The sequence below is a fragment of the Myxine glutinosa genome, chromosome 2, assembly GCF_964187855.1.
Source record: "Myxine glutinosa chromosome 2, kmMyxGlut1.1, whole genome shotgun sequence".
Taxonomy (NCBI): domain Eukaryota; kingdom Metazoa; phylum Chordata; class Myxini; order Myxiniformes; family Myxinidae; genus Myxine; species Myxine glutinosa.
In genome coordinates this window covers 135,233,941-135,259,340 of record NC_136262.1, presented here as the reverse complement: position 1 = coordinate 135,259,340, position 25,400 = coordinate 135,233,941, and the positions used below count along the sequence as shown (strand labels likewise).

Here is a 25,400-nt window from a genome sequence, read left to right as displayed (position 1 = left end):
TTTATGAAAAGCCAAAACACGGTGCATACTTCGTGCGCTCGAGAGAGAGAGACTATTAATTATGTCGAAAAGGAAACAACAATTCATCTATTAATTATCTGCTTTATTGAAATGGTAGAGATTTTAAACTGGCTTTTGAACAAAAGTACGACCGGGTCAATTTCAAAGCGATAGTCAATAATCCTGTTTAAATCAGCTTGATTGCCACAACCTGTAAGACCATCGACGTTCCATTGACGCATCGATCCGCAAAGCCCGTTAACCCCAAAGCTACCCCAATGAGTGTTCATTGTGACGTAATTACCACATCTTCAAACCGAAGAGATCAATTGCCAAGTTCTGTCCTCTCGTCAGAGGTTTATCCCATTCACTTCAGATCTCGGCGAGAGTGGTGGCACGGCGACAATACAATATTGATCGATAAGGAAAAGGGGTAGGGGAAGAAGGGGGGCGGTGGGGGGGGGGGAAGGGGCCATGACGATGGGTCCCCACTCCGTATAAGTCAGACGACTGGCTTGTTTATCAGCTTAAACTGGCACCACTCCACTTCTCTCAAAGAATCTTCCCTGACATCCTGGTGCCACTCACACCCTCTGGGCTCCCTTGATCGTATCGCTTCCGATATCCTGCATTGCCAATAAATCTCCATCCACTTATTGCAACCGTGTCTCCCATCGGAGGTTGAAGCCCACACCGTGCTCCTGCCGACACCTGCTGTCAGGCTGAATTGTTGTGGGAATAAAGGGCACAGCAAAGTTGGATTGAAAAACAAAAACCATTATCGAGATTACGTGGAGACGAAAGGCTGCTGGTGCCCTTTGTGCTTGTTTACAACTCACGAATCAGCTAGAAACATCAGCAAGCCAAGAGACAGGCCACAGTGCCAGGCAGAAATGCCTCTCATTTTGGATTCTCAGAAGTCTGGAACAATAAAACTACAAAATAAATACAGTGGGAAAAAGTGTTTTCTGATTTTTTAAATTAACTCCCAGTCAGGAGAAATAGCAACTCTCCTCATGGTCACAATAATGATGGGCTTGAGAAAGAAAAGATACATCAATGTATATATATATACATATACAGTGCATTCAGAAAGTATTCAGACCCCTTCACTTTTTTCACATTTTGTTATGTTGCAGCCTTTTGCTGAAATCGTTTAAATTCATTTTTTCCCTCATCAATCTACACTCAATACCCCATTATGACAAAGACAAAACAGGCTTTTTAGAAAGTTTTGCAAATTTATTAAAAAGAAAAAACTGAAATATCACATTGACAAAACTATTCAGACCCTTTGCTATGACACTTGAAATTTAGCTCAGGTGCCTCCCATTTCTCTTGATCATCTTTGAGATGTTTATCACCTTGATTGGAGTCCACCTGTGGTAAATTCAATTGATTGGACATGATTTGGAAAGGCACACACCTGTCTATATAAGTTCTCACAGCTGACAATGCATATCGGAGCAAAAACCAAGCCATGAGGTCGAAGGAACTGCCTGCAGAGCTCAGAGACAGCATTGTGTTGAGGTACAGATCTGAGGAAGTGTTGAGGCACATTAAAGCCCACAGAATCTTGTTTCTCACAGTCTGAGAGTCCTTTCGGTGCTTTTTTGCAAACTCCAAGTGGGCTTTCATGTCTTTCACTGAGGAGAGGGTTCCTTCTGGCCACTCTGCCATAAAGCCCAGATCGGTGGAGTGTTGCAGTGATGGTTGTCCTTCTGGAAGTTTCTCCCATCTCCACACAGGATCTCTGGAGCTCAGCCAGAGTGACCATTGGGTTCTTGGTCACCTCTCTTACCAAGGCCCTTCTCCCCCGAATGCTCAGTTTGGCCGGGCGGCCAGCTCAAGGAAGAGTCCTGGTTGTTCCAAACTTCTTCCATTTAAGAATTATGGAGGCCACTGTGCTCTTGGGAACCTTCAATGCAGCAGAGATTTTTTGTAGGCTTCCCCAGATCTGTGCCTCGACACAATCCTGTCTCTGAGCTCTGCAGGCAGTTCCTTTGACCTCATGGCTTTGTTTTTGCTCTGATATGCATTGTCAGCTGTGAGACCTTATATAGACAGGGGTGTGCCTTTCCAAATCATGTCCAATCAATTGAATTTACCACAGGTGGACTCCAATCATGGTGTAGAAACATCTCAAAGATGATCAAGAGAAATGGGAGGCACCTGAGCTAAATTTCAAGTGTCATAGCAAAGGGTATGAATACTTATATCAATGTGATATTTCAGTTTTTTCTTTTTAATACATTTGCAAAACTTTCTAAAATCCTGTTTTCTCTTTGTCATTATGGGGTATTGAATGTAGATTGATGAGGGAAAAAATGAATTTAAACGATTTCAGCATAAGGCTGCAACATAACAAAATGTGAAAAAAGTGAAGGGGTCTCAATACTTTTGAATGCACTGTGTATACACTACATGGCCAAAAGTATGTGGACACACAAACTTCGCACCTGTACGTGCTCATCGAACATCTCATTCCAAAATCATGGGCATTAATATGGAGTTGGTCCCCCCTTTGCTGTCGGCGTTCCAATTCATCCCAAAGGTGTTCTATGGGGTTGAGGTCAGCGCTCTGTGCAAGCCAGTCAAGTTCTTCCACACCGATCTCGACAAACCATTTCTGTATGGACTTCGCTTTGTGCACGGGGGCATTGTCAGATGGTGAGAATGGTGAAGCATGATTCATCACTCTAGAGTACGCGTTTCCACTGCTCCAGAGTCCAATGGCGGCAAGCTTTACACCACTCCAGCCGACACTTGGCATTAGGCGTGGTGATCTTAGGCTTGTGTGAGGCTGCTCGGCCATGGAAACCCATTTCATGAAGCTCCCGATGAACAGTTGTTTTGCTGACGTTGCTTCCAGAGGTAGTTTGGAACTCTGTAGTGAGTGTTGCAACCGAGGACAGGCAATTTTTACGTGCTACGTGCTTCAGCGCTCTGCGGTCCCGTTATGTGAGCTTGTGTGGCCGACCATTTTTACGGCTGAGTTGTTGTTGCTTCTTGACGTTTCAACTTCACAATAACAGCACTTACAGTTGACCGGGGCAGCTCTAGCAGGGCAGAAATTTGACGAACTGACTTGTTGGAAAGGTGGCATCCTATGACGGACGGTGCCACGTTGAAAGTCACTGAGCTCTTCAGTACGGCCCATTCTACTGCCAATGATTGTCTATGGAGATTGCATGGCAGTGTGCTTGATTATATATACCTGTCAGCAATGGGTGTGGCTGAAACAGCCGAATACACTAATTAGAAGGGGTGTCCGCATACTTTTGGCCATGTGGTGTGTGTGTGTGTGTGTGTATATATATTGTTGTGGTTTTGAGAACCCACACAGGTAACATCATTAAAGGTTAAAGGTTGCACCCCATAGATCGGCCACAAGCAACACGTAGGTCACCTTAGGACGTTAGTTATTTCATAGTATGTGTTTAGGATAAGGCCATTCCAAAAGGTTGCATCTGCGTTGTGTTAAACAAATAAGAGTAGGCCCCGTTCGTCCATTTTTGCAGCCTCCCTTCAATCGACGCCATTAAGCGCTATCCAGTCTGTACTCCATCGCCCTCGCAGTTTGTTACGCTTGCTTGCCAGCAGTGTTTGCTGCTCTTGCTCGCTCAAACCAGCCCAAAGGCCACGAGGTAAGACTCGGAAAGGAGGTGGAGCGCAAGGGTGGGGGTGTGGCCACGTCAAGCAGCCATCAAGGCGGAGCCGGTAAGCCCTCAACAGCCAACCAGGGCTCGAGTGAGATCGCCTGACAGGGTGTGGCTTGACATTCCAGAGGGTTCGCTGGGCGTGGCAATATAACCCTTCGCGCGAGGCCCCCACCTCAGTTATGAGGCAGGCGCTCGAGTCGTGAGCAGAGTTATGAGGAGAACATGCGCTGAATCAGATCCCAAAAGAACGTGCGCTGAGTTGAGTTATGAGGAGAAACGCGCTGTGGGCAGTGACAAATTACGAGTCTTGAACGAGTTATGAGCCGGGGTCCTCTGTTGAACAGTTGAGTTATGAGTCTGAAACAGAGTTGAGTTAAGGGAGAGGCTTGGTTCGTGTGCAGAGTTACGAGAGGGAGAGACGCGCGGTGACGAGCCTTGATTGATTGATTGCGCTTTACAAAGGGCTGGCGCACGGCACGATTGCAGAGGACTGCAGCGTGCAGAAGGACGTTGGTGAAAGGCGCTTGGTAACTCCATCGGGGAAGTGGCGCGTCGATCATAGCAATACCGGGAGTGCGTGTAAAGGCGCCGGTACAAGTATTACGTACGCCATATAATCGCCAACCGACCTTTCCCCGATATATAGTTGTCCGCTTCGCGCCTACGCCACGCGGAGAGCTGCCTGCCATCTTCCACCATCTGCATGGTACGAGTCGGGGACCGGACGAGCTGTGGACCCTTGGACCCTCAAACCGACCATCTACAAACCCCGTGTGAGTCTGAGAGTGAGTGAGTGTGAACGGGCCCGTGTCCAGGGATAAGTATAAGACTGTTTAAGGCTGCCCTGTGTATCTGCTTCTTCCTTTTCATTGTACATTGCTCTTTCTTTTCCTCTTCTTCCTGTGTACATAATTAATAAACCAATCTGTTCTTCCTGTTTTCCTCTCAATTCGACCGTATCAGTCTTTTCCTCAATTGGGTAAGCGTGGCACGATTAAGAACTGCTCAAATCAGGTTTCGTACCTGTTAACGGCCCGAATCGCGGCTCGCTTCGCTCGGCGTGTCCACTAACACCGTGGTTCGGGTGGGGTTATTTCCTTGCTTCACGGTCGGTGTTAGTACTTAGGTAATAGGAATAATTCGACCAACAACCCGATTTAACACCGACCGGAAGGAACGTGATAGCCTCGGTATCGCGTCGGCTAGTAAAAAGACAAGGGGATTAACCCCCCCCCCCTTGAAAATGGGAGGGCCGAATTTGGAGATCCGCAACAATATATATATATATATATATATATATATATACATATATATATATACACAACTGTGAGAAAGAGTAGAAACTCCACAGTACGAGCAGGGCGTCTCATTTGCATTAAATAATCGGGAGATTAAATCAGACGCGGACGTAGCTTCATCTCCCGATTATATATATATATATATATATACATATATATATATACACAACTGTGAGAAAGAGTAGAAACTCCACAGTACGAGCAGGGCGTCTCATTTGCATTAAATAATCGGGAGATTAAATCAGACGCGGACGTAGCTTCATCTCCCGATTATATATACTAGGGCATGCCCGTACTATATATATATATCTAAAATTATATCCCCCCCCCCCTCTATTTACATGAAATGGTTTGGTCCAAAGCGAACGGCTTGCGAGTACGGTGACAATCCCCCCCCCCCCCCCCTCTATTTACATGAAATGGTTTGGTCCAAAGCGAACGGCTTGCGAGTACGGTGACAATCCCCCCCCCCCCCCCCCCCTCTATTTACATGAAATGGTTTGGTCCAAAGCGAACGGCTTGCGGAGTTTGGTAAAGAAATCGCCATAGCGTGCACAAACGCGCAGGAAAGCGAAAGAATCGCAAATTAGTTTTAATTAGTTTTAAAACATAGTTTAACGCCAACATAGTTTGCCAACGTGAAATAAATGAATACGCTCTCAAATGTGCCGTCCGAGGCAGAGTCTGTTCGCCACGTTCGGCACACGTGATAGCTCGCTGCTCTCTGATTGGTTGAATCGTTTTTTGGACATAGCTCGCTAACTACTTGTCCGATTAATATGAAACCTTGAAAAGGCACATCCTCGGGTCCCCAGCAATATACCTGGCAAGTTTCAAGTATATCGGACCGGTAGTTGTCGAGAAACAGCGGTCGCATACAGACACACACACAGAGATTACTGGAATTATAGATAGAAGATGTATATATATATATATATATATATATATATATATATATATATATATATATATAAATATATATATATATATATATATATATATATATATATATATATATACATATATACATATATACATATATACATATATACATATATATATATATACATACGTACATATACATACATATACATACATACATACATATATATATATACATGCATATATATATATACATGCATATATATATACATGCATATATATATATATATATATATATATATATATATATATATATATATATATACGTATATATATATATATATATATATATATATATATACATATATATATATATATATATATATATATATATATATATATATATATATATATATATATATATATATATATACAGTATATATATATATATATATATATATATACAGTATATATATATATATATATATATATATACAGTATATATAAATATATATATATATATATATATATATATATATATATATATATATATATATATATATATATATATACATATATATACATATATATACATGCATTTACATATTGTAACGGATTTGGGAAACCCTGCACTTGGTGTAATTGTTGTAAATATCACCCTCTGTAAATAATAGTAATTCCTGTAAATACCTCCATTTGTGTAAAGGTCAAAGGTCGTCCCTTTAGCTAGTCCATCGCATACATGGAGAAAATCATAGGCCCTTCCAAATAGTTATATCATTATTATGTGTTCCAGTTTAAGGCTCTGTTTTCCATTAGTTGACTCTGCATTGCACAACATGAAATAAGGTAGAATCCTCTTTCAATTGCCCCAGAACCTCCATTGCCAACTGCATTCGCCCTCCATTACGCACGCGGTCAACTCGGGGAAGAAGGGCGTGGCCCGCCCATCGTCATCAGGAGGTGGAGCCAGGAAGCCCTTGCGCCCAACCAGGACTCGGTGGGCACGGCTTGGGTAAGGTGTGGCTATGGCTTGGTAGGGCGTGGCTATATAACCCGTCGAGGGAAGCCCCCACCGAGCAGATGATCGAGGGAGCCAGAGGCATGTCGAAGCAAAAACCAGCCCTGCCGCGTGCAACGAGATACGTGTGCCTGCCGCGTGGAACGAGATACGTGTGCCTCCCGCCGCCTTGCTCGCTTCCAGCCCGGAGCGGACCTGCTTGCTGTGCCGCCCTGCCAAACCTTCCGGTCCTGTGGTCCCACCTTCTTCTCCCTCCAGCCAATCCAATCTGCAATTCCCTATTCGTGTGAGTGAGTTCGTTCTGTCTGTATTGTCCTGGGTATAAGTAAGCTTGTTTAAGTTAACCACTGCACTGTGTATCTGCTTTTCCATTGTCCCTGTAAATTACATTTCTTTTCTTCTCTTGCTTTGGTTGTGTGTAAATAATTAATAAATACCTGTGTTCTTTCTTTACCCCTTTTGCTTCTTCACATTCGGTCGCTTTAGGGATTTCCACATTGAGTCCCTGTGGTGTGATGTCGGCCAACGCATATGAATCGGGTTTAGTCTTTGTTAATGGCTCGAACTTCGGACTGCTAACCCGCTCGGCAAATAACATCTAGAACTGTGGTTCGAGCAGAAGTTATTCCCTCGTTCCCGGCTGGCGGTAGTAATTAGGTACGTAGCGAACCCCTAGGCCTAACAAACCCTACCTACCGTCGGTCCGGAAGGACGTTGTAGCTTCAGGATCGGAGACGGCCAGTGCAAATAGAAGGGGGATTAACCCCCCCCCCCCCCCCCCCGCTAAGGGGAGCGCCGTCCTCCGTTTCCGTAACAATTGGTGTCTGGGAGTGAGATTCGGACCCGAAGTGCGCTTAACGCACTCAAAATTTGGAGCGGCCAAAATTTTATTTAATATTCTAAATTTTAAAATCGTGCCATGGATGATCAAGGCGACCGGATGCCAGATGGGGAGTTAGAGGGTTTAGAATCGACCCAGGATCCCGGGGAGGCAGTGGGAGTAATAATGGAGGAGGAGAGCAATGAAGATGTGGTAGCGGAGGTTTCAGGCGCACGAGATCGCGGCGCCTCGCATGAGGTTGGAGGTGCACAAAATGGCGGCTCGCACATGGCTGCGGCGGCCGCACCCGCTGCACAAATAGGGGGAATTGATGTGCGGGACCTCATGGCGCAGATTAATGCAGCCATACTAATGGGGAATATAGGATTGGAAAACCGAATGGGGGAGCGTTTAGAAAACCAAATCAGAGGATTGAAAACTGACATAGGAAATTAAATCGGGGGGCTATAAGCCAAATTTGAGGGTTTAGACAATAAATTTGAGGGTTTAGACAATAAATTTGAGGGGTTAGACAACAGGTTGGAAGGGCTAGAAGGTAAATTGGGGGGACAACTGGAGGACATGGGTAATAAAATTGGGGAAATGAAGGAGGGGTTAACGGGGTTGGAAAATAGAATGGCTGCCCAGGAGAACCAGATGGAAGGGGTGAAGAATGGGTTAGGGGGGTTAGAAAACACCATGGAAGGCAAATTGAGGGAAATAGGGGAGCAATCCGCCCGGGAAATTAAGCAAATGCGGAAACAGATAGAGGAGGTGAAAATCGGGTTAGAAACCAAATTGGATGCCCAGAGGAATGATTTGGAGCAGATGAGGGCGGCATCTACCAAGGAGATGGGAGAAATGGGGGAGGAGATCAGACGAGATGTGGGTGAAGAGGTCGCGGGGGTACGCGAAGCGGTAAAGCGGGGTGAGGAGCGTATGGAGAAAGAGGTGAGAAATAGTACGGCTAGGTTACAGGGGGCATAGAAGATCTGACGAGGGGAGTAGAACAGCTGACGGTGGGACAAAAGGAGTTAGGGGAGCAGGTGGAAAAGAACACCGTGGTAATCGGGGGGTTGAAGGCGACACAGAAAGAAATAAAAAAAGAACTGATAGCGACGAAGAGGGAATGTCAGATGGTACACGAGGGGTTGACAAAGAGGTTGGACGAGGTGACAGAGGCAATGGAGACAAAAGAACGGGAAGTAAGAACGCACATAGAGACGACCAAGGTGGCCTTAGAGGAAGAAATTGAGGAGGCGCACCGGGAAATAATAGAGGTAAAGCAAAAATTAGAGGATGTGGAAGAGGGGGTAAGTGAAATTAAGAAGAGACGGAGGGCAACTAAGAGAGAGATAAAGGAGGAAGTGATGGATTATGTACAAGGTCTGTGCTCAAATCGTGATGATGTGCTTACTGACCAAATAAAAAGTTTGCAGGTGGCGGAGGAGGAGCGAAGACGAGGTGCCGAGGTGAGTGGCGATATACTCGGAAATGTTTATGGTGTGAGGGGAGATTCAGTGGGCTTGGGTGTTGGTCTAGACCCGGGCATTCGTGAGAGGCCGCTGATGAGGTGTGCGACAGGTGCAGAGTGTGTGGAAGGAGGAGGTGTGCAAGGAGGTCCGACTATGGGGAATGCAGAAGGTATTTGTGAGCCAGCGTGTGCGGCGGTGATCGGGTGTGTGCAAGAATGCACCCCCATGAGTGGTACGGAGTATGTACCGGGAGAGAGTGCGACAGGTGCACGAGAAAGGTGTGGAACAGAGGTGTGTGTGAGGCAAGAGTGTGCGCCGAGGAGTGAGTGTGCTGTCGAGAGTGAGAGTGAATGCACGACAGAGTGTGGTGGTGAGAGTGACACGGAGTACGGGTTGGTTGTGGCAGGTGAGAAGGAATGCACACCTGGAAGGGAAGAATGCACACCTGGAATGGTTGAGCGCGTGCAGGAATGTACACCTGAGTTGGTGTTGGCGCGGGTGCGAGAGGGCACATGGAAGCGCGTGATTGGGTGTGCAAAAGAGTGCACACCCATGGTTGTCACAGAGGGTGTGACCGAGGAGTGGGCGCGAGGTGTGTTGATGAAGTGTGCGAACGACGAGTGTGTGCCAAGGTGTGCGGTGGTCAGGTGTGTGACGAAGTCTGTGAGCGTAATGAGTGTACCTGGGTGGTGTGTAAGAGGAAGTACAATAACGAAGAGTATGGAGACACCTGGATGTGTGAATAAGGAACGGAACGCGTGGTGTGAGCATGCAAGTGAAGCATCGACGTTAAACGGAGCAGCGGTTAGACCGACTTTTAGCCGACGCGAGCCCTCGGTCCGTGCCGGGCTTTGGGTGCTGCGAGAACCAGTGGGGATCATAACCACGGCGGTTTCAAAGGAACCGCCGTGCGCGATCCGTGCCGGGCCTCGCTCTGCACGGTCGCGTCCGTACTCCGCTAAGCGGAGCGGGTGGCCCGGTTCAAGGGCAGTAAGGAAGGGTCGGCACGGCGACCCCTTGTGGTTGCGGCGTTCCGGCCGGGCGAGATTGGGCCATCGGGCGGGAGACGGGAAGGTTCCGCGCCGAGGTGGACCTTGGAATCTCGGCCCAAGCGAACCCCCTCCCCTGAACCGAGTGCCGGACGGATCCAACTGCAGGAAACGAACCACCCGCGTTCATAGCTCGGCTTGGCGAAGCCGAGCTTTGCGAATGTAAAGATGCACCGAGGCTCAAGTTAATGGACATTTGGTAGGGATAGGGAATTGGTGATTGGCAAAAATTGATGAGCAAAATTTGATTGGCAGATTGGCAAATTTTGGATTGGCAAGAATTGGAATTGAATGGGAAAAATTGATAATGGAAGATGCCCGAGGTGGTAGGATGGCAAATCCACCATCCCTCGCACCCCGGGGCACATGAGCACTAGTTATGGGGTTTATGGCAGTGTAAGCTCGCCGAGGGACGGTTTGGATAAATGTATAGGGACTTAGACATGACCATAGGTGACATGAGAATTAAGTAGCGACATTGTACAGGTAGTCGGGGACGTAGAGAGGTTAGAATGGTTGTTAATGACGTGGTATGTGCTTAGTTTAAAGGGAAGACGGGGAGCACCAAGTTAGAAGGGCACCAGGTAGATCAGATGATGCCGTATGTGTGAGAATCTTGATATTGAGCAAATGAGGAATTGCTGGGCAATGCTCGGGAAGGATGTGTGTGTAAGCATGGGAAAATCTGGGTGCCTGAGGCAATGGTTTAGAGAATTGAAAGTGTATGGAGCAGTGTATGACTGAGTAATGGTGATTGTGTGTTGTGTTGAGCAAATGGTCCTGGAGGAAGGAGGGTGCAGGAAGCACCAGGTGTGATTGCACAGGTGTGCAAGTGAACAGGGGAGCATGGTTGTATGGAATAAATGGTCTGGAATATATGGAGTATGGAATGGATGGTGTGAAGTGAGTATGGTGGAAACTGTGGAGTGGAGTGGATGGTGCGAAGGAGTGTATGGGGAGGATGGACCCCCATCACGAATACCCGGGGAGGGTAGTTTAAGAGTTAGGTAGAGGGTATAGGTAAATTGTGGTTGGATATTGGCATCTGTGGTGCGTGTGGAAGAATGGTGTTTGGATGGGTGCATTAGTGATGTGGAAAAGACTGGGCGTGTGGCCTGTTAGAGGGATGGTTGGTTGGGCGCTCCGCCACTGGTAGTCTGTCGGCCAGGTGAGGCCGCAGGTAGGCTCTGGCAGCCAGTTAGAGTTCAATGGGGCCCGAGGATCCAGAGGAAGGACACGGGTAGCCCAGTGCCAGAGAGGGCACCGAGGGGGGTAAGCGCCAGGGAGGGCCTTCCCCAGGTAGGTTAGCGAGGAGCAGGTACGCTCGGGAGGCAACTTCAGTGGCGGAGGCGCACAGGTAAGTAGACCTGTTAGAGGAGCCACACGACTCAGTCCTGAAATTGTGCAAAGGCACAGGGAGTTGAACCGGGGGAGTGAGACCCCATATTGATGGGCACCACAGTTTGGTCAATGGGAGTTTGGTTCTTAAAACCGCATAGAGTGTAAGATGGCCAATGGATTGGCAGGGAAAGACCCCGGGTAGTGTAAAGTGTGTTAAGGTCATTTAGAAGGTAGATAGGATTGAAATCTCCTCGCACCATCTACATCCACTCATCTGAGGTGACGTAACTCCACACCATGCCATGTTTTGGTTATTTTTGTGCAAATGTTTGGATTGTGAGACGCATCATGACGTGGGTGTGACATTGTGCTTGATGTTCCATCTCTTCCTCCTTAAGAGGGATTGATGAGGAATTGGTGATGGCAAATTTTGGATTCGTGGGATTGTAACGAATTTGGTTTAGGGGGGAGATATGGGGAAGATGTGACGGTAGCGACGGACTTGTAATGTAAATTGTAGTGTAATGTGTAGGTTTTTGTAAATATGGGGAGGGGCAAGGGGGGCAGTGTAGGTCACCTGTGGGGGGCGTACGGAGGGACGAACCTTTCTCAGCTCGCTCCCATGCGCACCTCATTCTGCTTTGCCTTGTTTGATGTCTACCCTTGCACCCTGACCCATGACTCACCTGTCTTCTCTGTCTTCCTTCTCCCAACCGAGGATCGTGCTCTCTGGGCACTGAGGGGAGCGTGCGGGGGGGCCGCGTCTGTGTGCCCGAAATTCCCGCAACCAGCTGCTTGCATCGATGCACCACTTTATGGACCACGTTGTTGTGGCAGAGCACCACCATATGGACCATGGTACTGTGGACGAGCACCACTGATGGACCCCACGTGTTGGGGCCTAGCCCCTCTGCTGGGACCGGCCACGATGGCCCAAGGGAGATCTTGCTTGCAGACCTCGGTGAGGTGGCACCAAGCCACACAGGTGAACCACCCATAGTCGGCCCCTGTTGGCCATAAATAAAAAAAGATGGACGCGTTGTGTGCCTTTTTATGTCCAAATAGGGCGCAAGCAAGAAGATCAAGAAGAACAACAAGAGTTGAGAACATCAAGAACGATAACGGCCAGCAGAGGGAGCAGAGAAGAACAAGATCATCAGTGTGTTGTTTTTATTGTGATGAAATATGTGCAATGAGCACTGGATGGTGCTTTGGTGTTTTTCTGGTGCTGATTGGTGCTTTTTGGTGCTCTTTATTGGTGCTGGTGCGTCGATGCAGTACATGCTGTCTCCTCCCTCCCCACAGGATTTTCTTTTTGTGTCTCCCCCAAAAACAATAACAGGTCCTGGGTTGCAGTGTAGATACTAATAATGTCTTGTAAATAATGCTCCCCACCGTAAATGTATTGTTTGGAAACCATTCCGCAATTCGGTTATTCTGTGGGTGTGAATCTGTTAGGTAGGGTGCAATGCAGCAGCGGGACATACTTATTTGTGTTTTAAAACTGTCACACACAGGGTCAGGTTAATTGTAGAGGGAATTACACCTACGTGCCACATTAAGTTAAGTTTTATAGGCCCGGGACGTGCCTGGAGGATGAGGGTGCAGTGTAACGGATTTGGGAAACCCTGCACTTGGTGTAATTGTTGTAAATATCACCCTCTGTAAATAATAGTAATTCCTGTAAATACCTCCATTTGTGTAAAGGTCAAAGGTCGTCCCTTTAGCTAATCCATCGCATACATGTAGAAAATCATAGGCCCTTCTAAATACAGACTTGGCATTTAATATGGAATTATTTTTTTTTCTTGACTTGGGTTTACTTTCTGAACTCAGTATATCAATCTGGTGAGTTTCTTTTGCACTTTGGTGATTTATTTGTTAAAAGAACCATGTCACTGATTGTCTGTCGCAGCAAGAAGTCAACAACAGGATTATATCACAGGTGGCGTGGCAAAATGTACGGACAGGTGCATTTGATGATTGGCTTCACAGTCGGGTATACAAGGGTTGTTGCGTTCTGTATTAGTGGAAAACAACTGCTGCATATCTCCAAAAGTTATTTCCGCTTCCTCTGGAGATGGTCCGTCAACTCGACAATGCTGTTTGTCATGGAGTGGTGGCTTTACGAAATTATGGCATGAAACAGCATGCTATTGCTCGGCAGTATGGCATCACTCAAGGTCAGGTGTCAAAGATCCTGAAACGAAATGCTCAGAGGGGTGTCCCTACTCCAATACCGAGGCCAGGACGTCCCCGCAGAACCACAAGGAGGGATGATCGCCAGCTGCACCGGTAAGTCCGCAATGGCCGTACCAAGTCAGCTAATCGGCTTAGGGCTGAGTGGCAGCAACTGACAAATGTGCCTGTATCCAGAAGGCGAGTCAACCAACGACTGGTTCAAGCAGGCTATCGTGCCAGGCGTCCCCTGAGAAAGCCACGCCTGACCAGACAACACCACCAGCGCCGATTGCAGTGGGCCAGAGAGCACCGTCAATGGCAGCCAGGACACTGGAATCACGTTATCTTCAGTGACGAGTTTAGATTTCTGGTCTATCGTCAAGATGGCCACGTCCGAGTGCGCAGACAAGTGCATGAAGCCTACAACAAAGATTGTATAGTGCCAAGAGTCCAAGCTGGAGGTGGTGGGGTGACCGTTTGGGCTGCTTTTCATGCAGGGGGCAAAACTGACCTGGTTGTTCTGAATGGAAACCTGAACTAGTTCAAGTAGAGGGCCATTCTGGAAGAAACATTGCTTCCATTTGCTCGTGCAGCCTTTCGAGGAAACTTTGTCTTCCAAGATGACAATGCATGGCCTAATCGTGCTCGCATGATCCAACACTTTCTTGCTCACCGTGGTGTAGAGCATATGGAGTGGCCTGCCATGTCCCCAGATATGAATCCGATAGAGAACTTGTGGGCAGAATTAACGTGTCAAATCGACCACTTGGACGGACCAGCAGCCGACTTCTGTGCGTGAATTGCAGCAGGCTATTGTCACTGCATGGCAAGCGATTCCTGTCCAAACCTTGGCAAATCTCGTGAACAGCATGCCTCAACGTGTACGTGCTCTCCTGAATGCTCGTGGGGGTTACACGAAGTACTGAACTGTAATTTTACTGTCCGTAATCCCAATCGTAATTTAACTTTTGTTTTTGTTTAAAAAAAATTTTGGCTAATGTGCAAAATAAAGAGATACTTCTGGAAAACGTACAGAAGTTTAACACAGTACTGTCCATGAATTGAGTTCGATATCAGTTTACATCACTTTCAAGGATCAATTTATTTGTTTCGAAATGCAAATGTGGTTTTTGTTTCTTTTAAAGGTCACATTAACAAAATCTAGAATAATTTCAACATAATTCAAATGAACTTTTGGTTCTAAGGCATCTTGAAAAGTAAGTTCACCCCCACAAAAAAATATTCCATATTAAATGCCAAGTCTGTAGTTATATCATTATTATGTGTTCCAGTTTAAGGCTCTGTTTTCCATTAGTTGACTCTGCATTGCACCAGAATGAAATAAGGTAGAATCCCCTTTCAATTGCCCCAGAACCTCCATTGCCAACTGCATTCGCCCTCCATTACGCACGCGGTCAACTCGGGGAAGAAGGGTGTGGCCCGCCCATCGTCATCAGGAGGTGGAGCCAGGAAGCCCTTGCGCCCAACCAGGACTCGGTGGGCATGGCTTGGGTAATGTGTGGCTATGGCTTGGTAGGGCGTGGCTATATAACCCGTCGAGGGAAGCCCCCACCGAGCAGATAATCGAGGGAGCCAGAGGCATGTCGAAGCAAAAACCAGCCCTGCCGCGTGCAACGAGATACGTGTGCCTGCCGCGTGGAACGAGATATGTGTGCCTGCCGCCGCCTTGCTCGCTTCCAGCCTAGAGCGGACCTGCTTGCTGTGCCGCCCTGCCAAACCTTCCAGCCCTGTGGTCCCACCTTCTTCTCCCTCCAGCCAATCCAATCTGCAATTCCCTATTCGTGTGAGTGAGTTCGTTCTGTCTGTATTGTCCTGGGTATAAGTAAGCTTGTTTAAGTTAACCACTGCACTGTGTATCTGCTTTTCCATTGTCCCTGTAAATTACATTTCTTTTCTTCTCTTGCTTTGGTTGTGTGTAAATAATTAATAAATACCTGTGTTCTTTCTTTACCCCTTTTGCTTCTTCACATTCGGTCGCTTTAGAGATTTCCACATTGAGTCCCTGTGGTGCGATTTTGGCCAACGCATATGAATCGGGTTTAGTCTTTGTTAATGGCTCAAACTTCGGACTGCTAACCCACTCGGCAAATAACATCTAGAACCATGGTTCGAGCAGAAGTTATTCCCTCTTTCCCGGCTGGCGGTAGTAATTAGATACGTAGCGATCCCCTAGGCCTAACAAACCCTAGATCTACCGTCAGTCCAGCAAGGACGTTGTAGCTTCAGGATCGGAGACGGCCAGTGCAAATAGAAGGGGGATTAACCCCCCCCCCCCCCTCCCCCCGCTAAGGGGAGCGCCGTCCTCCGTTTCCATAACAATATACATACATATATATATATATATATATATACTAGGAGGAATCCGTGGAGATTTCCACAGAATGCAATATGTGACTTCAAGCCCTCAACACCCCCCGCACCCTTCTCACTCAAACCCTCCCACTCCCACCCCCCCCTTCCTCCCCCACGCACCCTTCTCACAAACCCCTCCCACTCACCCCCTTCCCCCCCCCCCCCCCCCCCCCCTTCTCACAAACCCCATGTCCTGAACCTCCTCCTCCCAAAACCAAGTCCTCACCTAACCCCTCTCAACCCCAAGGCATCAATCCTCTCCCCACTCCAAGCCTTCAGACCCCCTCACCACGAGTCACGGTCACCTGTCCAACTCACAATCCCATGAGATAGGCGGAAAAGATGTGTGGCAATAAACAACCCAAACCCAATGATCTTCCCAACGCATATATACACACCGTTAAAAGTGGATATTGACCTTTATGTTTTGATATGGGTTTAAGCCCTGCTTGAGAGAATGCCAACCCTCTCCCCACTTCAAACGTATGAACCCCCTCCCCATCTCTCCCCCCCCCCCCCCCCCCCCCTCTCTATCTCTCTCTCTTTCTTAGTATGTGTTTTATACACAGCCACATCTTTTAAGTTACAAACTCCAAACTCAGGGTGCAGATACAACTTTGTGTGGGGGGCAACATAGGCTATGTGGCCACGGACTCACACAGGAATGTGCGGGGCCAGGATTGGGGGGGGGTGGGGGTCAGGGAGGCGTAAATTATCTATGTAAATGTGTACTGTGTCGCTTCACCTGGTGGTTGTGGCAGGGGTTAAAATACAAAATACAGCACAGGGAGGTTATGAAGGGATTCCGTTCTGAACAACGTTCATACAGTAAGTAAATTGAACAGCCAAAGCTTTACCAAGTGGGTGAATCAGAAAAAAAAATCCAAAAATAATGATGAACTTCAGAATTGTGCAGCAAAACGTTAATATTCATCCTTATGAAGCAGCACTTAAACATTCTCATAACTTCTCATCAACACCCATTTCTGCTCTGATATAAATTAAGGGAGCATATAAACCAAAGGAGAGGGGCAAAATAAAAAACAAGGCCAAAGCTATCACCAGTCCCCTACTTTGCCCAAATGCATGCAATCCATAATGTGCTTGAAGGAAAAAAGTGCAGATCCACAAACCCTGCAGCACCTCAGATATCAACAGGCAATAGCCAATAGCCTCAAAATTGGAGAAGCACTATTAACACCGCAGTGCGAATCGTAGCACAGGAAGCAAGCCAAACACCCCTCGAGGTGGGCCGTTCTATTTTCCACACAATGTAACTGAGTAGGAATGCACAATTTGGACATTATAGTTTGCCGTTTTGCATTTTGTAGATATCCATAACTGTGTAGGGGGTACCTTAAAAAAAGGTGGGTGTGTGGCAGGCAAACTCTTTTGATTGGGACCCTTGCAGCACGTGCGGATGCGGCACAGTGGTTCATGGTCACCATTACAGTTAAGAGGTTGCAGCTATATATAAAATCATTACTAAATTCAAACCCCAAAAAGCAGTATTGAATTTAATTTTCTTATTAGCACTCCCCACCTATTTTATCGAATCACTACGGTCGACAATGTAAGCTATTTATTTTTGGAATACATCTTGACTCACCAGTAATGTAGTCTCTTAGTCCCAGATGCATTGAGAAATCCAGAGTAGTGTTTGAAGCTGGGTTGTTTCATCAGACCGGGAAGTTCAGTGATCTCATCGCCTTTGGGGGCAGCAAGTGACGGCGAGACGGCAAGCAACAGTGACAGAAACAGTGGAATGATTGAAGAAGCCATTATGTCTGAAAAATACAAACAAGTATCTTCTGTTATATCCACATATACCTGGAAGGACACACAAGAAGCATCGTCTTAGATTGCAAAATTGGGATAAATATTCAGACTTTTGTCAAAAGAAACTCGAGGCTGCGGCAATAAGAGAAGAAAAGAAAAACAATTTCCCAAATCCACTGACACAGCTGGAAATGATGTGGTGATGACTCACAAGGGATGTCAATGGAAACAGACACTTCAACTTGCTAACTTACCGTGCTGGTGCAATACTTTTCAGATATATATAACTGAGAAAGCAGAAACTCCACAATATGAGCAGAGTGCCTCATTTGCATTCAATAAATAATCGGAAGAAATTAAAGAAGTAGCAGACGATCAATCAATGTTTTATTTTCTGACAAACTTTCGACCAAACAGGCCTTCTTCTCAGTATTTTTTTTTTGTTTTTTGTATACTGAATCGAGGCTCGTGAAAGAGCTAAAGAGATAAAGAGCAGTCTTCCTCGAGTTCAACGAAAGTGATGTTAAAATATATATATATATATATATATATATATATATATATATATATATATATATATATATATATACACACACACCAGTCATTATGCGACTTTATACCATGAGTAGTGAACCGCCATTAATTAGGTGCGCTCATTAGGCTGGAGAACTTAAATTATAAATTATATCTCTATATATACAGTGCAATCAGAAAGTATTCAGACCCCTTCACTTTTTTCACATTTTGTTATGTTGCAGCCTTATGCTGAAATCGTTTAAATTCATTATTTCCCCCATCAATCTCCATTCAATAACCCATAATGACAAAGAGAAAACAGGATTTTAGAAACTTTTGCAAATTTATTAAAAAGAAAAAACTGAAATATCACATTTACATAAGTATTCATACCCTTTGCTATGACACTTGAAATTTAGCTCAGGTGCCTCCCATTTCTCTTGATCATCTTTGAGATGTTTCTACACCTTGATTGGAGTCCACCTGTGGTAAATTCAATTGATTGGACATGATTTGGAAAGGCACACACCTGTCTATATAAGGTCTCACAGCTGACAATGCATATCAAAGCAAAAACCAAGCCATGAGGTCGAAGGAACTGCCTGCAGAGCTCAGAGACAGGATTGTGTCGAGGCACAGATCTGGGGAAGCCTACAAAAAAAATCTCTGCTGCATTGAAGGTTCCCAAGAGCACAGTGGCCTCCATAATTCTTAAATGGAAGAAGTTTGGAACAACCAGGCCTCTTCTGAGAGCTGGCCGCCCGGCCAAACTGAGCAATCGGGGGAGAAGGGCCTTGGTAAGAGAGGTGACCAAAAACCCGATGGTCACTCTGGCTGAGCTCCAGACATCCTGTGTGGAGATGGGAGAAACTTCCAGAAGGACAACCATCACTGCAACACTCCACCCATCTGTGCTTTATGGCAGAGTGGCCAGACGGAAGCCTCTCCTCAGTGAAAGACACATGAAAGCCCGCTTGGAGTTTGCAAAAAAAGCACTGAAAGGACTCTCAGACTGTGAAAAACAAGATTCTGTGGGCTTTCATGTGTCTTTTACTGAGGAGAGGCTTCCGTCTCGCCACTCTGCCACATAGCCCAGATCGGTGGAGTGTTGCAGTGATGGTTGTCCTTCTGGAGGTTTCTCCCATCTCCACACAGGATCTCTGGAGCTCAGCCAGAGTGACCATCGGGTTCTTGGGCACCTCTCTTACCAAGTCCCTTCTCCCCCGATTGCTCAGTTTGACCGGGCGGCCAGCTCTAGGAAGAGTCCTGGGTGTTCCAAACTTCTTCCATTTAAGAATTATGGAGGCCACTGTGCTCTTGGGAACCTTCAATGCAGCAGAGAATTTTTTTGTAGGCTTCCCCAGATCTGTGCCTCGACACAATCCTGTCTCTGAGCTCTGCAGGCAGTTCCTTCGACCTCATGGCTTGGTTTTTGCTCTGATATGCATTGTCAGCTGTGAGACCTTATATAGACAGGTGTGTGCCTTTCCAAATCATGTCCAATCAATTGAATTTACCACAGGTGGACTCTAATCAAGGTGTAGAAACATCTCAAAGATGATCAAGATAAATTGGAGGCACCTGAGCTAAATTTCAAGTGTCATAGCAAAGGGTATGAATACTTATGTAAATGTGATATTTCAGTTTTTTATTTTTAATAAATCTACAAAACGTTCTAAAAGCCTGTTTTCTCTTTGTCATTATGGGGTATTGAGTGTAGATTGATGAGGGAAAAAATGAATTTAAACGATGTCAACATGAGGCTGCAACATAACAAAATGTGAAAAAAGTGAAGGGGTCTGAATACTTTCTGAATGCACTGTATTTGAAGAGTTCAGATGCAAAATTAGATAAATCCATTTTTTCTATTTTTGGTAAATCAACAATTTTTAATGTGCTTTCTTGGTGTCACATATCAATTCCAAAAAGGGTGGTCCTAAATTGATGCATTGGTAACTGAATACACTTCTGATGTTCTTGAGCAAACTAACAGAAGGCCAGAATTTCAAAAATGTAAATTTAATAAAAGCATTATAATTTGATACTTTTCAATTTGTTTCGCATCAAAAGCAGATAAATCCACAACATTATTTTTTGCAAAAGCAGAAAAATCCATCATAAACTTTCTTTGGTATCAAGGATTCACAGAATCACCAGAAATATGATTATAATCATTAATGCAATATGAAATAGTATTATTCTGAATGTTTAAAAAAAAAAGTTTGAGGCAGGGACCGGCACTGAGGTGATGCAAGCTGGCAGGCCGATGACATGGCTGGAAGGCTGATCATATGGCTGGCCAGAAGGGGTCGGCAAGCAGGCAAGACATCCTGCTTCACTCTAATATGTCCAAACCTATTCTATCTCCCCACATGATCTATCTATTCTCTCACCTACTCTGGGTCTAAGCTATATTAACCCCTTATTCTTATACTCGATGAATGCACAATGTTAATTTTTGAAAGTTAATTGTGGTGGGGGCAGAGGGGAGGGGGGATAGGGGCACAAAGGTTCGCCTAGGGAGCCTAATACCCTTGCAATGGGGTTACTCCAAGTGGTCTAAAGTCCCGTACCTCGAATGACTACGTACAGGTATTTATGAACAAAAGGTTTATTACCATAGATAGAGCTGCGTGCTGCGTGTGTCATAAAGAACAGAGGGAAAATAAAAGAGGCAATTACATACAGGGAATTAATTACTCATAATCCCTGGCTAATTAACATAACCCCCCACCTCGTGATGGGAACGAAGATACGCTCTTCCACGACATACGGTCTACCAGATCCCTACTTATGATACATGAGGGTTTCTTCTTCTTCACATCAGTCGGAGCACACTACATATGCAATTCTACCTGGACTAAGGTATTGCCTACCCCGCACAAACGTAATAATATTTTATAGATCTACTCGCATTCTAGTTGTTGTACATACTTTAAAGATGTACTCACATTCTAGTTGTACATACTTTTTTTTTTCTTTCTTTTTTGTATACAAGATTAAGGCTCGTCTGAGAGCTAACATTAATAACAAAACAAAAAAAAAACCGACACATAAAACGAAATAATGGGAGCTGGAGACAAGATGGGGAGAGGGGGGGAAGCACACGAATACAACATGTGAGAGCAGGGACATCGGGAGATCTGTGGGAGGTAGAGGGTTTGGGGGTAGGCGGCGTGGGAAGTGGGGTGGGGGTGGGGGTGGGAGAGGTAAAAAAAGAAACACATGGACACTGCAAGGACTTCAAGGAAAGAAGTTGGTATTTCAGCAAAGTGGATCTGGGGTGAATTAACAGGGGTAGAAAAGATCAAGGTTTTGGATTGGGGAAGATAAGATGGTGGTGAACAGCTGTTCTAAAGACCTGGAGGGATGAGTGGGATTGAAGAGAGTGAGGGAGTTTGTTCCAGAGGCGGGAGAAAAGAGGAATGAAAGAGTGAAGGTGAGTAGAGAGTCTTGATTTTGGCAGTTTCATCAGAGGAGGGTTGCAGGCAGATCTTGTGCGACCTGTAGGAGCACTTGGGGGACAGAGCACAGACAGGGCTGGAGGGGCTAGGCCAGAGAGGAGTCGGTGGAAAAGAGAAAGACCACCAACCTGCCTGCGGTGAGTGAGTGAAAGGCCCTCAGAGTTAGCTTCATCACGGGAGATTCCAATGATTCTGAAAGCTTTGGTTTCGACAGCGTGAAGCCGAGCGAGGTGTGAGGCAGGAGCACCAGCCCAGAGGGGAGAGCAGTATTCCATTGAGCTGTGGATGAAAGCCTTGTATGTGATGAGGAGCTCAGGTGTGCCAAGGAAGGATTTCGCACGACGGAGAATGCCCAGTCGGCGACTGGCTTTGGAGGCCACCTTGGAAATGTGTTTTTTTCCCAGGAAAGACCATGGCAGATTGTGAGACCCAAGAGATTGAGGGCTTCTTGGAGAGGATTGTTCAGAAAGTAGATGGGAGGGATGTCCAGACGGTCTTTTCAAAGAGACATAGTGAGAGTGTGAGATTTGTCAGAATTGAAAGACATGTTCCACATGTTTGACGAGTCTGATTTTTGCCCAGGTATGCAGAGAGTGAGGAGGCTGCAGACTGCCGATCTGAGGGATGAGGAATGGAGCGGCAGAGAGTGGAGTCATCAGCAAAGAGATAGAGAGGATTTTCTAGAGAGTCAGACAGATCATTGATGAAGACCAGAAAAATCACAGGGCCCAGAACACTGACTTGGGGAACTCCAGCCTGAACAGGAAGGGGAGATGAGAGAAATCCATTCAGGGCCACAAGTTGACTACGACCAGAGAGGAAGTCCACAAGCCATGCGTGGATATTTCCATGGATACCATAGGAGGAGAGTTTGGTGAGCAGAGCGGGGTGCCAGACCGTATCGAAAGCACGTGATATGTCAAGGGAGACAGCTCTGATTTCCTGTTTGGCATTGAGGACCTCCATCTATTGTTGAGACAGCAGAAGCAGCATGTCCAGAGTGGAGTGACCGAGTCTGAATCCAAATTGATGGTCTGAGATCAAGACTGAGCTTCAAGACTTCAAGACTGACCTGAGCTCCTCACCACATACAAGGCTTTCATCCACAGCTCAATGGAGTACTGCTCTCCCCTCTGGGCTGGTGCTCCTGCCTCACACCTAGCTCGTCTTCACGCTGTTGAAACCAAAGCGTTCAGAATCATTGGAATCTCCCACGATGAAGCTATCTCCGAGGGCCTTTCACTTACTCACCGCAGGCAGGTTGGTGGTCTTTCTGTCTTCTACCGAATCCTCTCTGGCCTTGCTCCCCCAGCTCTCTCTGGGCTCTGTCCCCCAAATATTCCTACAGGTCGCACAAGATCTGCCTGCAACCCTCTTATGGTTAAACTGCCAAAATCAAGACTCTCTGCTCACCTTCACTCCTTCATTCCTCTTTTCTCCCGCCTCTGGAACAAACTCCCTCACTCTCTTCAATCCCACTCCTCCCTCCAGGTCTTTAAAACAGCTGTTCACCACCATCTCTTATCTTCCCCCATCCAAAACCTTGATCTTTTCTACCCCCGCTAATTTCACCCCAAATCCACTTTTTGAAATAGCAACTTCTTTGCTGGAAGTCCTTGGTGTCCTTGGTGTCCTTGTGTTTTATACTTCTCCGACCCCCCTCCCCCTTCCCACGCCTCCTCCCCCCAAGCCCTCTCCCTCCCACACATGTCCCGATGTCCCTGCTCTCAAATGTTGTGTTTGTGTGCTTCCCCTTCTCTCCCCATCTTGTCTACCGCTCCCTCTTTTTATATATTTTGTTTGTCTGTTTGATTATTTTTTTTGTGATAAATGTTAGCTCTTTCACGAGCCTCGATTCTGTATACAAAAAAAAAAAAAAAAAAAGACATTGGAGAAGATGAAGCATTTCATATCCAAAGCAATGATGGATTCCTGGACTTTGCTGATGATTGGGACCAGGCTGATTGGTCTGTAGTTGCAAGGACCTTTATAGATGTACTCACATTCTAATTGTGCATACTTTCTCGATGTACTCATGATCCAATTGCACAATATGGACGTACTCACATTCTAATTGTACATACTTTCTAGATGTACTCATGTTCCAATTGCACATTATGGACGTACTCACATTCTAACTGTAAGTACATCCTTTATAGACGTACTCAGTTGAAAAAAAGAGAACATGTCCTAATACTACTGGCTACCATTAGGTGGCATTTGTGACATACGATAGCAAACTCTGTACAAACAGACAGACAAACCGACACACAGACAGACAGACAAACCCTAACAGTTCAAGAGGAATTTTTTTTTTTCTTACTGATCGGATGAAGCGTTGTACTTGTCGAATTATGACGTCAAAATGAAGGCAACAATGACATCATTAACATATCTTATTCCCCATGGGGAGTACTTGACAATGACTCGTTTCAAAAAAAAATTCCCATCAAGCGGTTTCGGAGATATAGAGGTGTAACGTTTTTCCAATATGGCGTTCATGCCATGTGACCTATGATGTCATAATTATGAATTAAAAAAATTCTACAGGTGGAGGCGCTCCTACGGTAAAATCTCACGTAAATCTGACTAACAGTTGCCAAGAAAATTAATTTTTTAAATGCAGACAAGCACACACGTACATAAGCCACAAGTACGCACATGATCGCCTAACCCTGTTTTTGCTTCGCTAGCACAGGGTAATAAAGTTAATCCCGATGACGATGTGATTAATAACCTGCAAATGCCAGAGTGTTTGGGGTTTTTTTACTCAGCTGTTTGCCTTAGTGACATGTTTGTGATACAAAGCGAATGATCACTGTAAAGTTCCAAAAGGCACAGGCCATTCTCATTCATCTATCCAACAACCTGAGGAACAATAATAACCACACCACGTACACCAGTCATCGTCGATAGTACACGAAGATTCAAATCGCCCAACAGCCTAAATCTATCTTGATAAGGAGGTATCCTTGTAATGTTTTCATCAGGTAAAGTATATGAAACATCTTGATCATCCAAATTTGATTGGAATTGTTGTTGTGCAAGCTGAAAGGAGGGCAATGGGAGAACATGCGGTGCTTAACCGCATTGATAGTCTGCATGATTAGAGAGCTACAGGTAGTTGTTTTCTTGTACACATGGTACAAGGCGATTCATATGGCAAAACAAAACTATACCCTCTTCTGTCACTTTCATCTTTTTCTTTTCCATCTAATAATACATACATTGCAACTGAATTTGGTTTAAATTTGCCAATAGGAAAAGCTTGGCGAATGGTGCTGGATTGTTTCGGCCATCTTTTATACAGCCCATCTAAAATAGGGCTGCATGGTAGTTCAACAAGGTGCCGGCAGCACTGTGCCCAACTTATGCCGAGCAGCTGAATCAATGCTGAACCCTCACCACTTATGCCGAGACTCTTCAATCCCACTCCACCCTCCAGGTCTTTAAAACAGCTGTTCACCACCATCTCTTATCCTCCCCCATCCAAAACCTTGATCTTTTCTACCCCCGCTAATTTCGGTCCCCTTGTGTTT

At 45.8% G+C, this 25,400-nt stretch overlaps 1 protein-coding gene across 5 annotated transcripts in view; it reads right to left on the bottom strand.

Annotated features, from left to right (window-relative positions):
• CTSA (cathepsin A) overlaps window positions 1-25,400 on the bottom strand; it is a 222,950-nt gene that overhangs the window by 112,217 nt on the left and 85,333 nt on the right. For all 5 annotated transcript variants that reach the window (XM_078771691.1, XM_078771687.1, XM_078771688.1 and 2 more), the window contains one exon: window positions 17,712-17,889. In XM_078771691.1, the coding sequence (XP_078627817.1) occupies window positions 17,712-17,889 (178 nt within the window). The remainder of the gene's footprint in view (window positions 1-17,711; window positions 17,890-25,400) is intronic.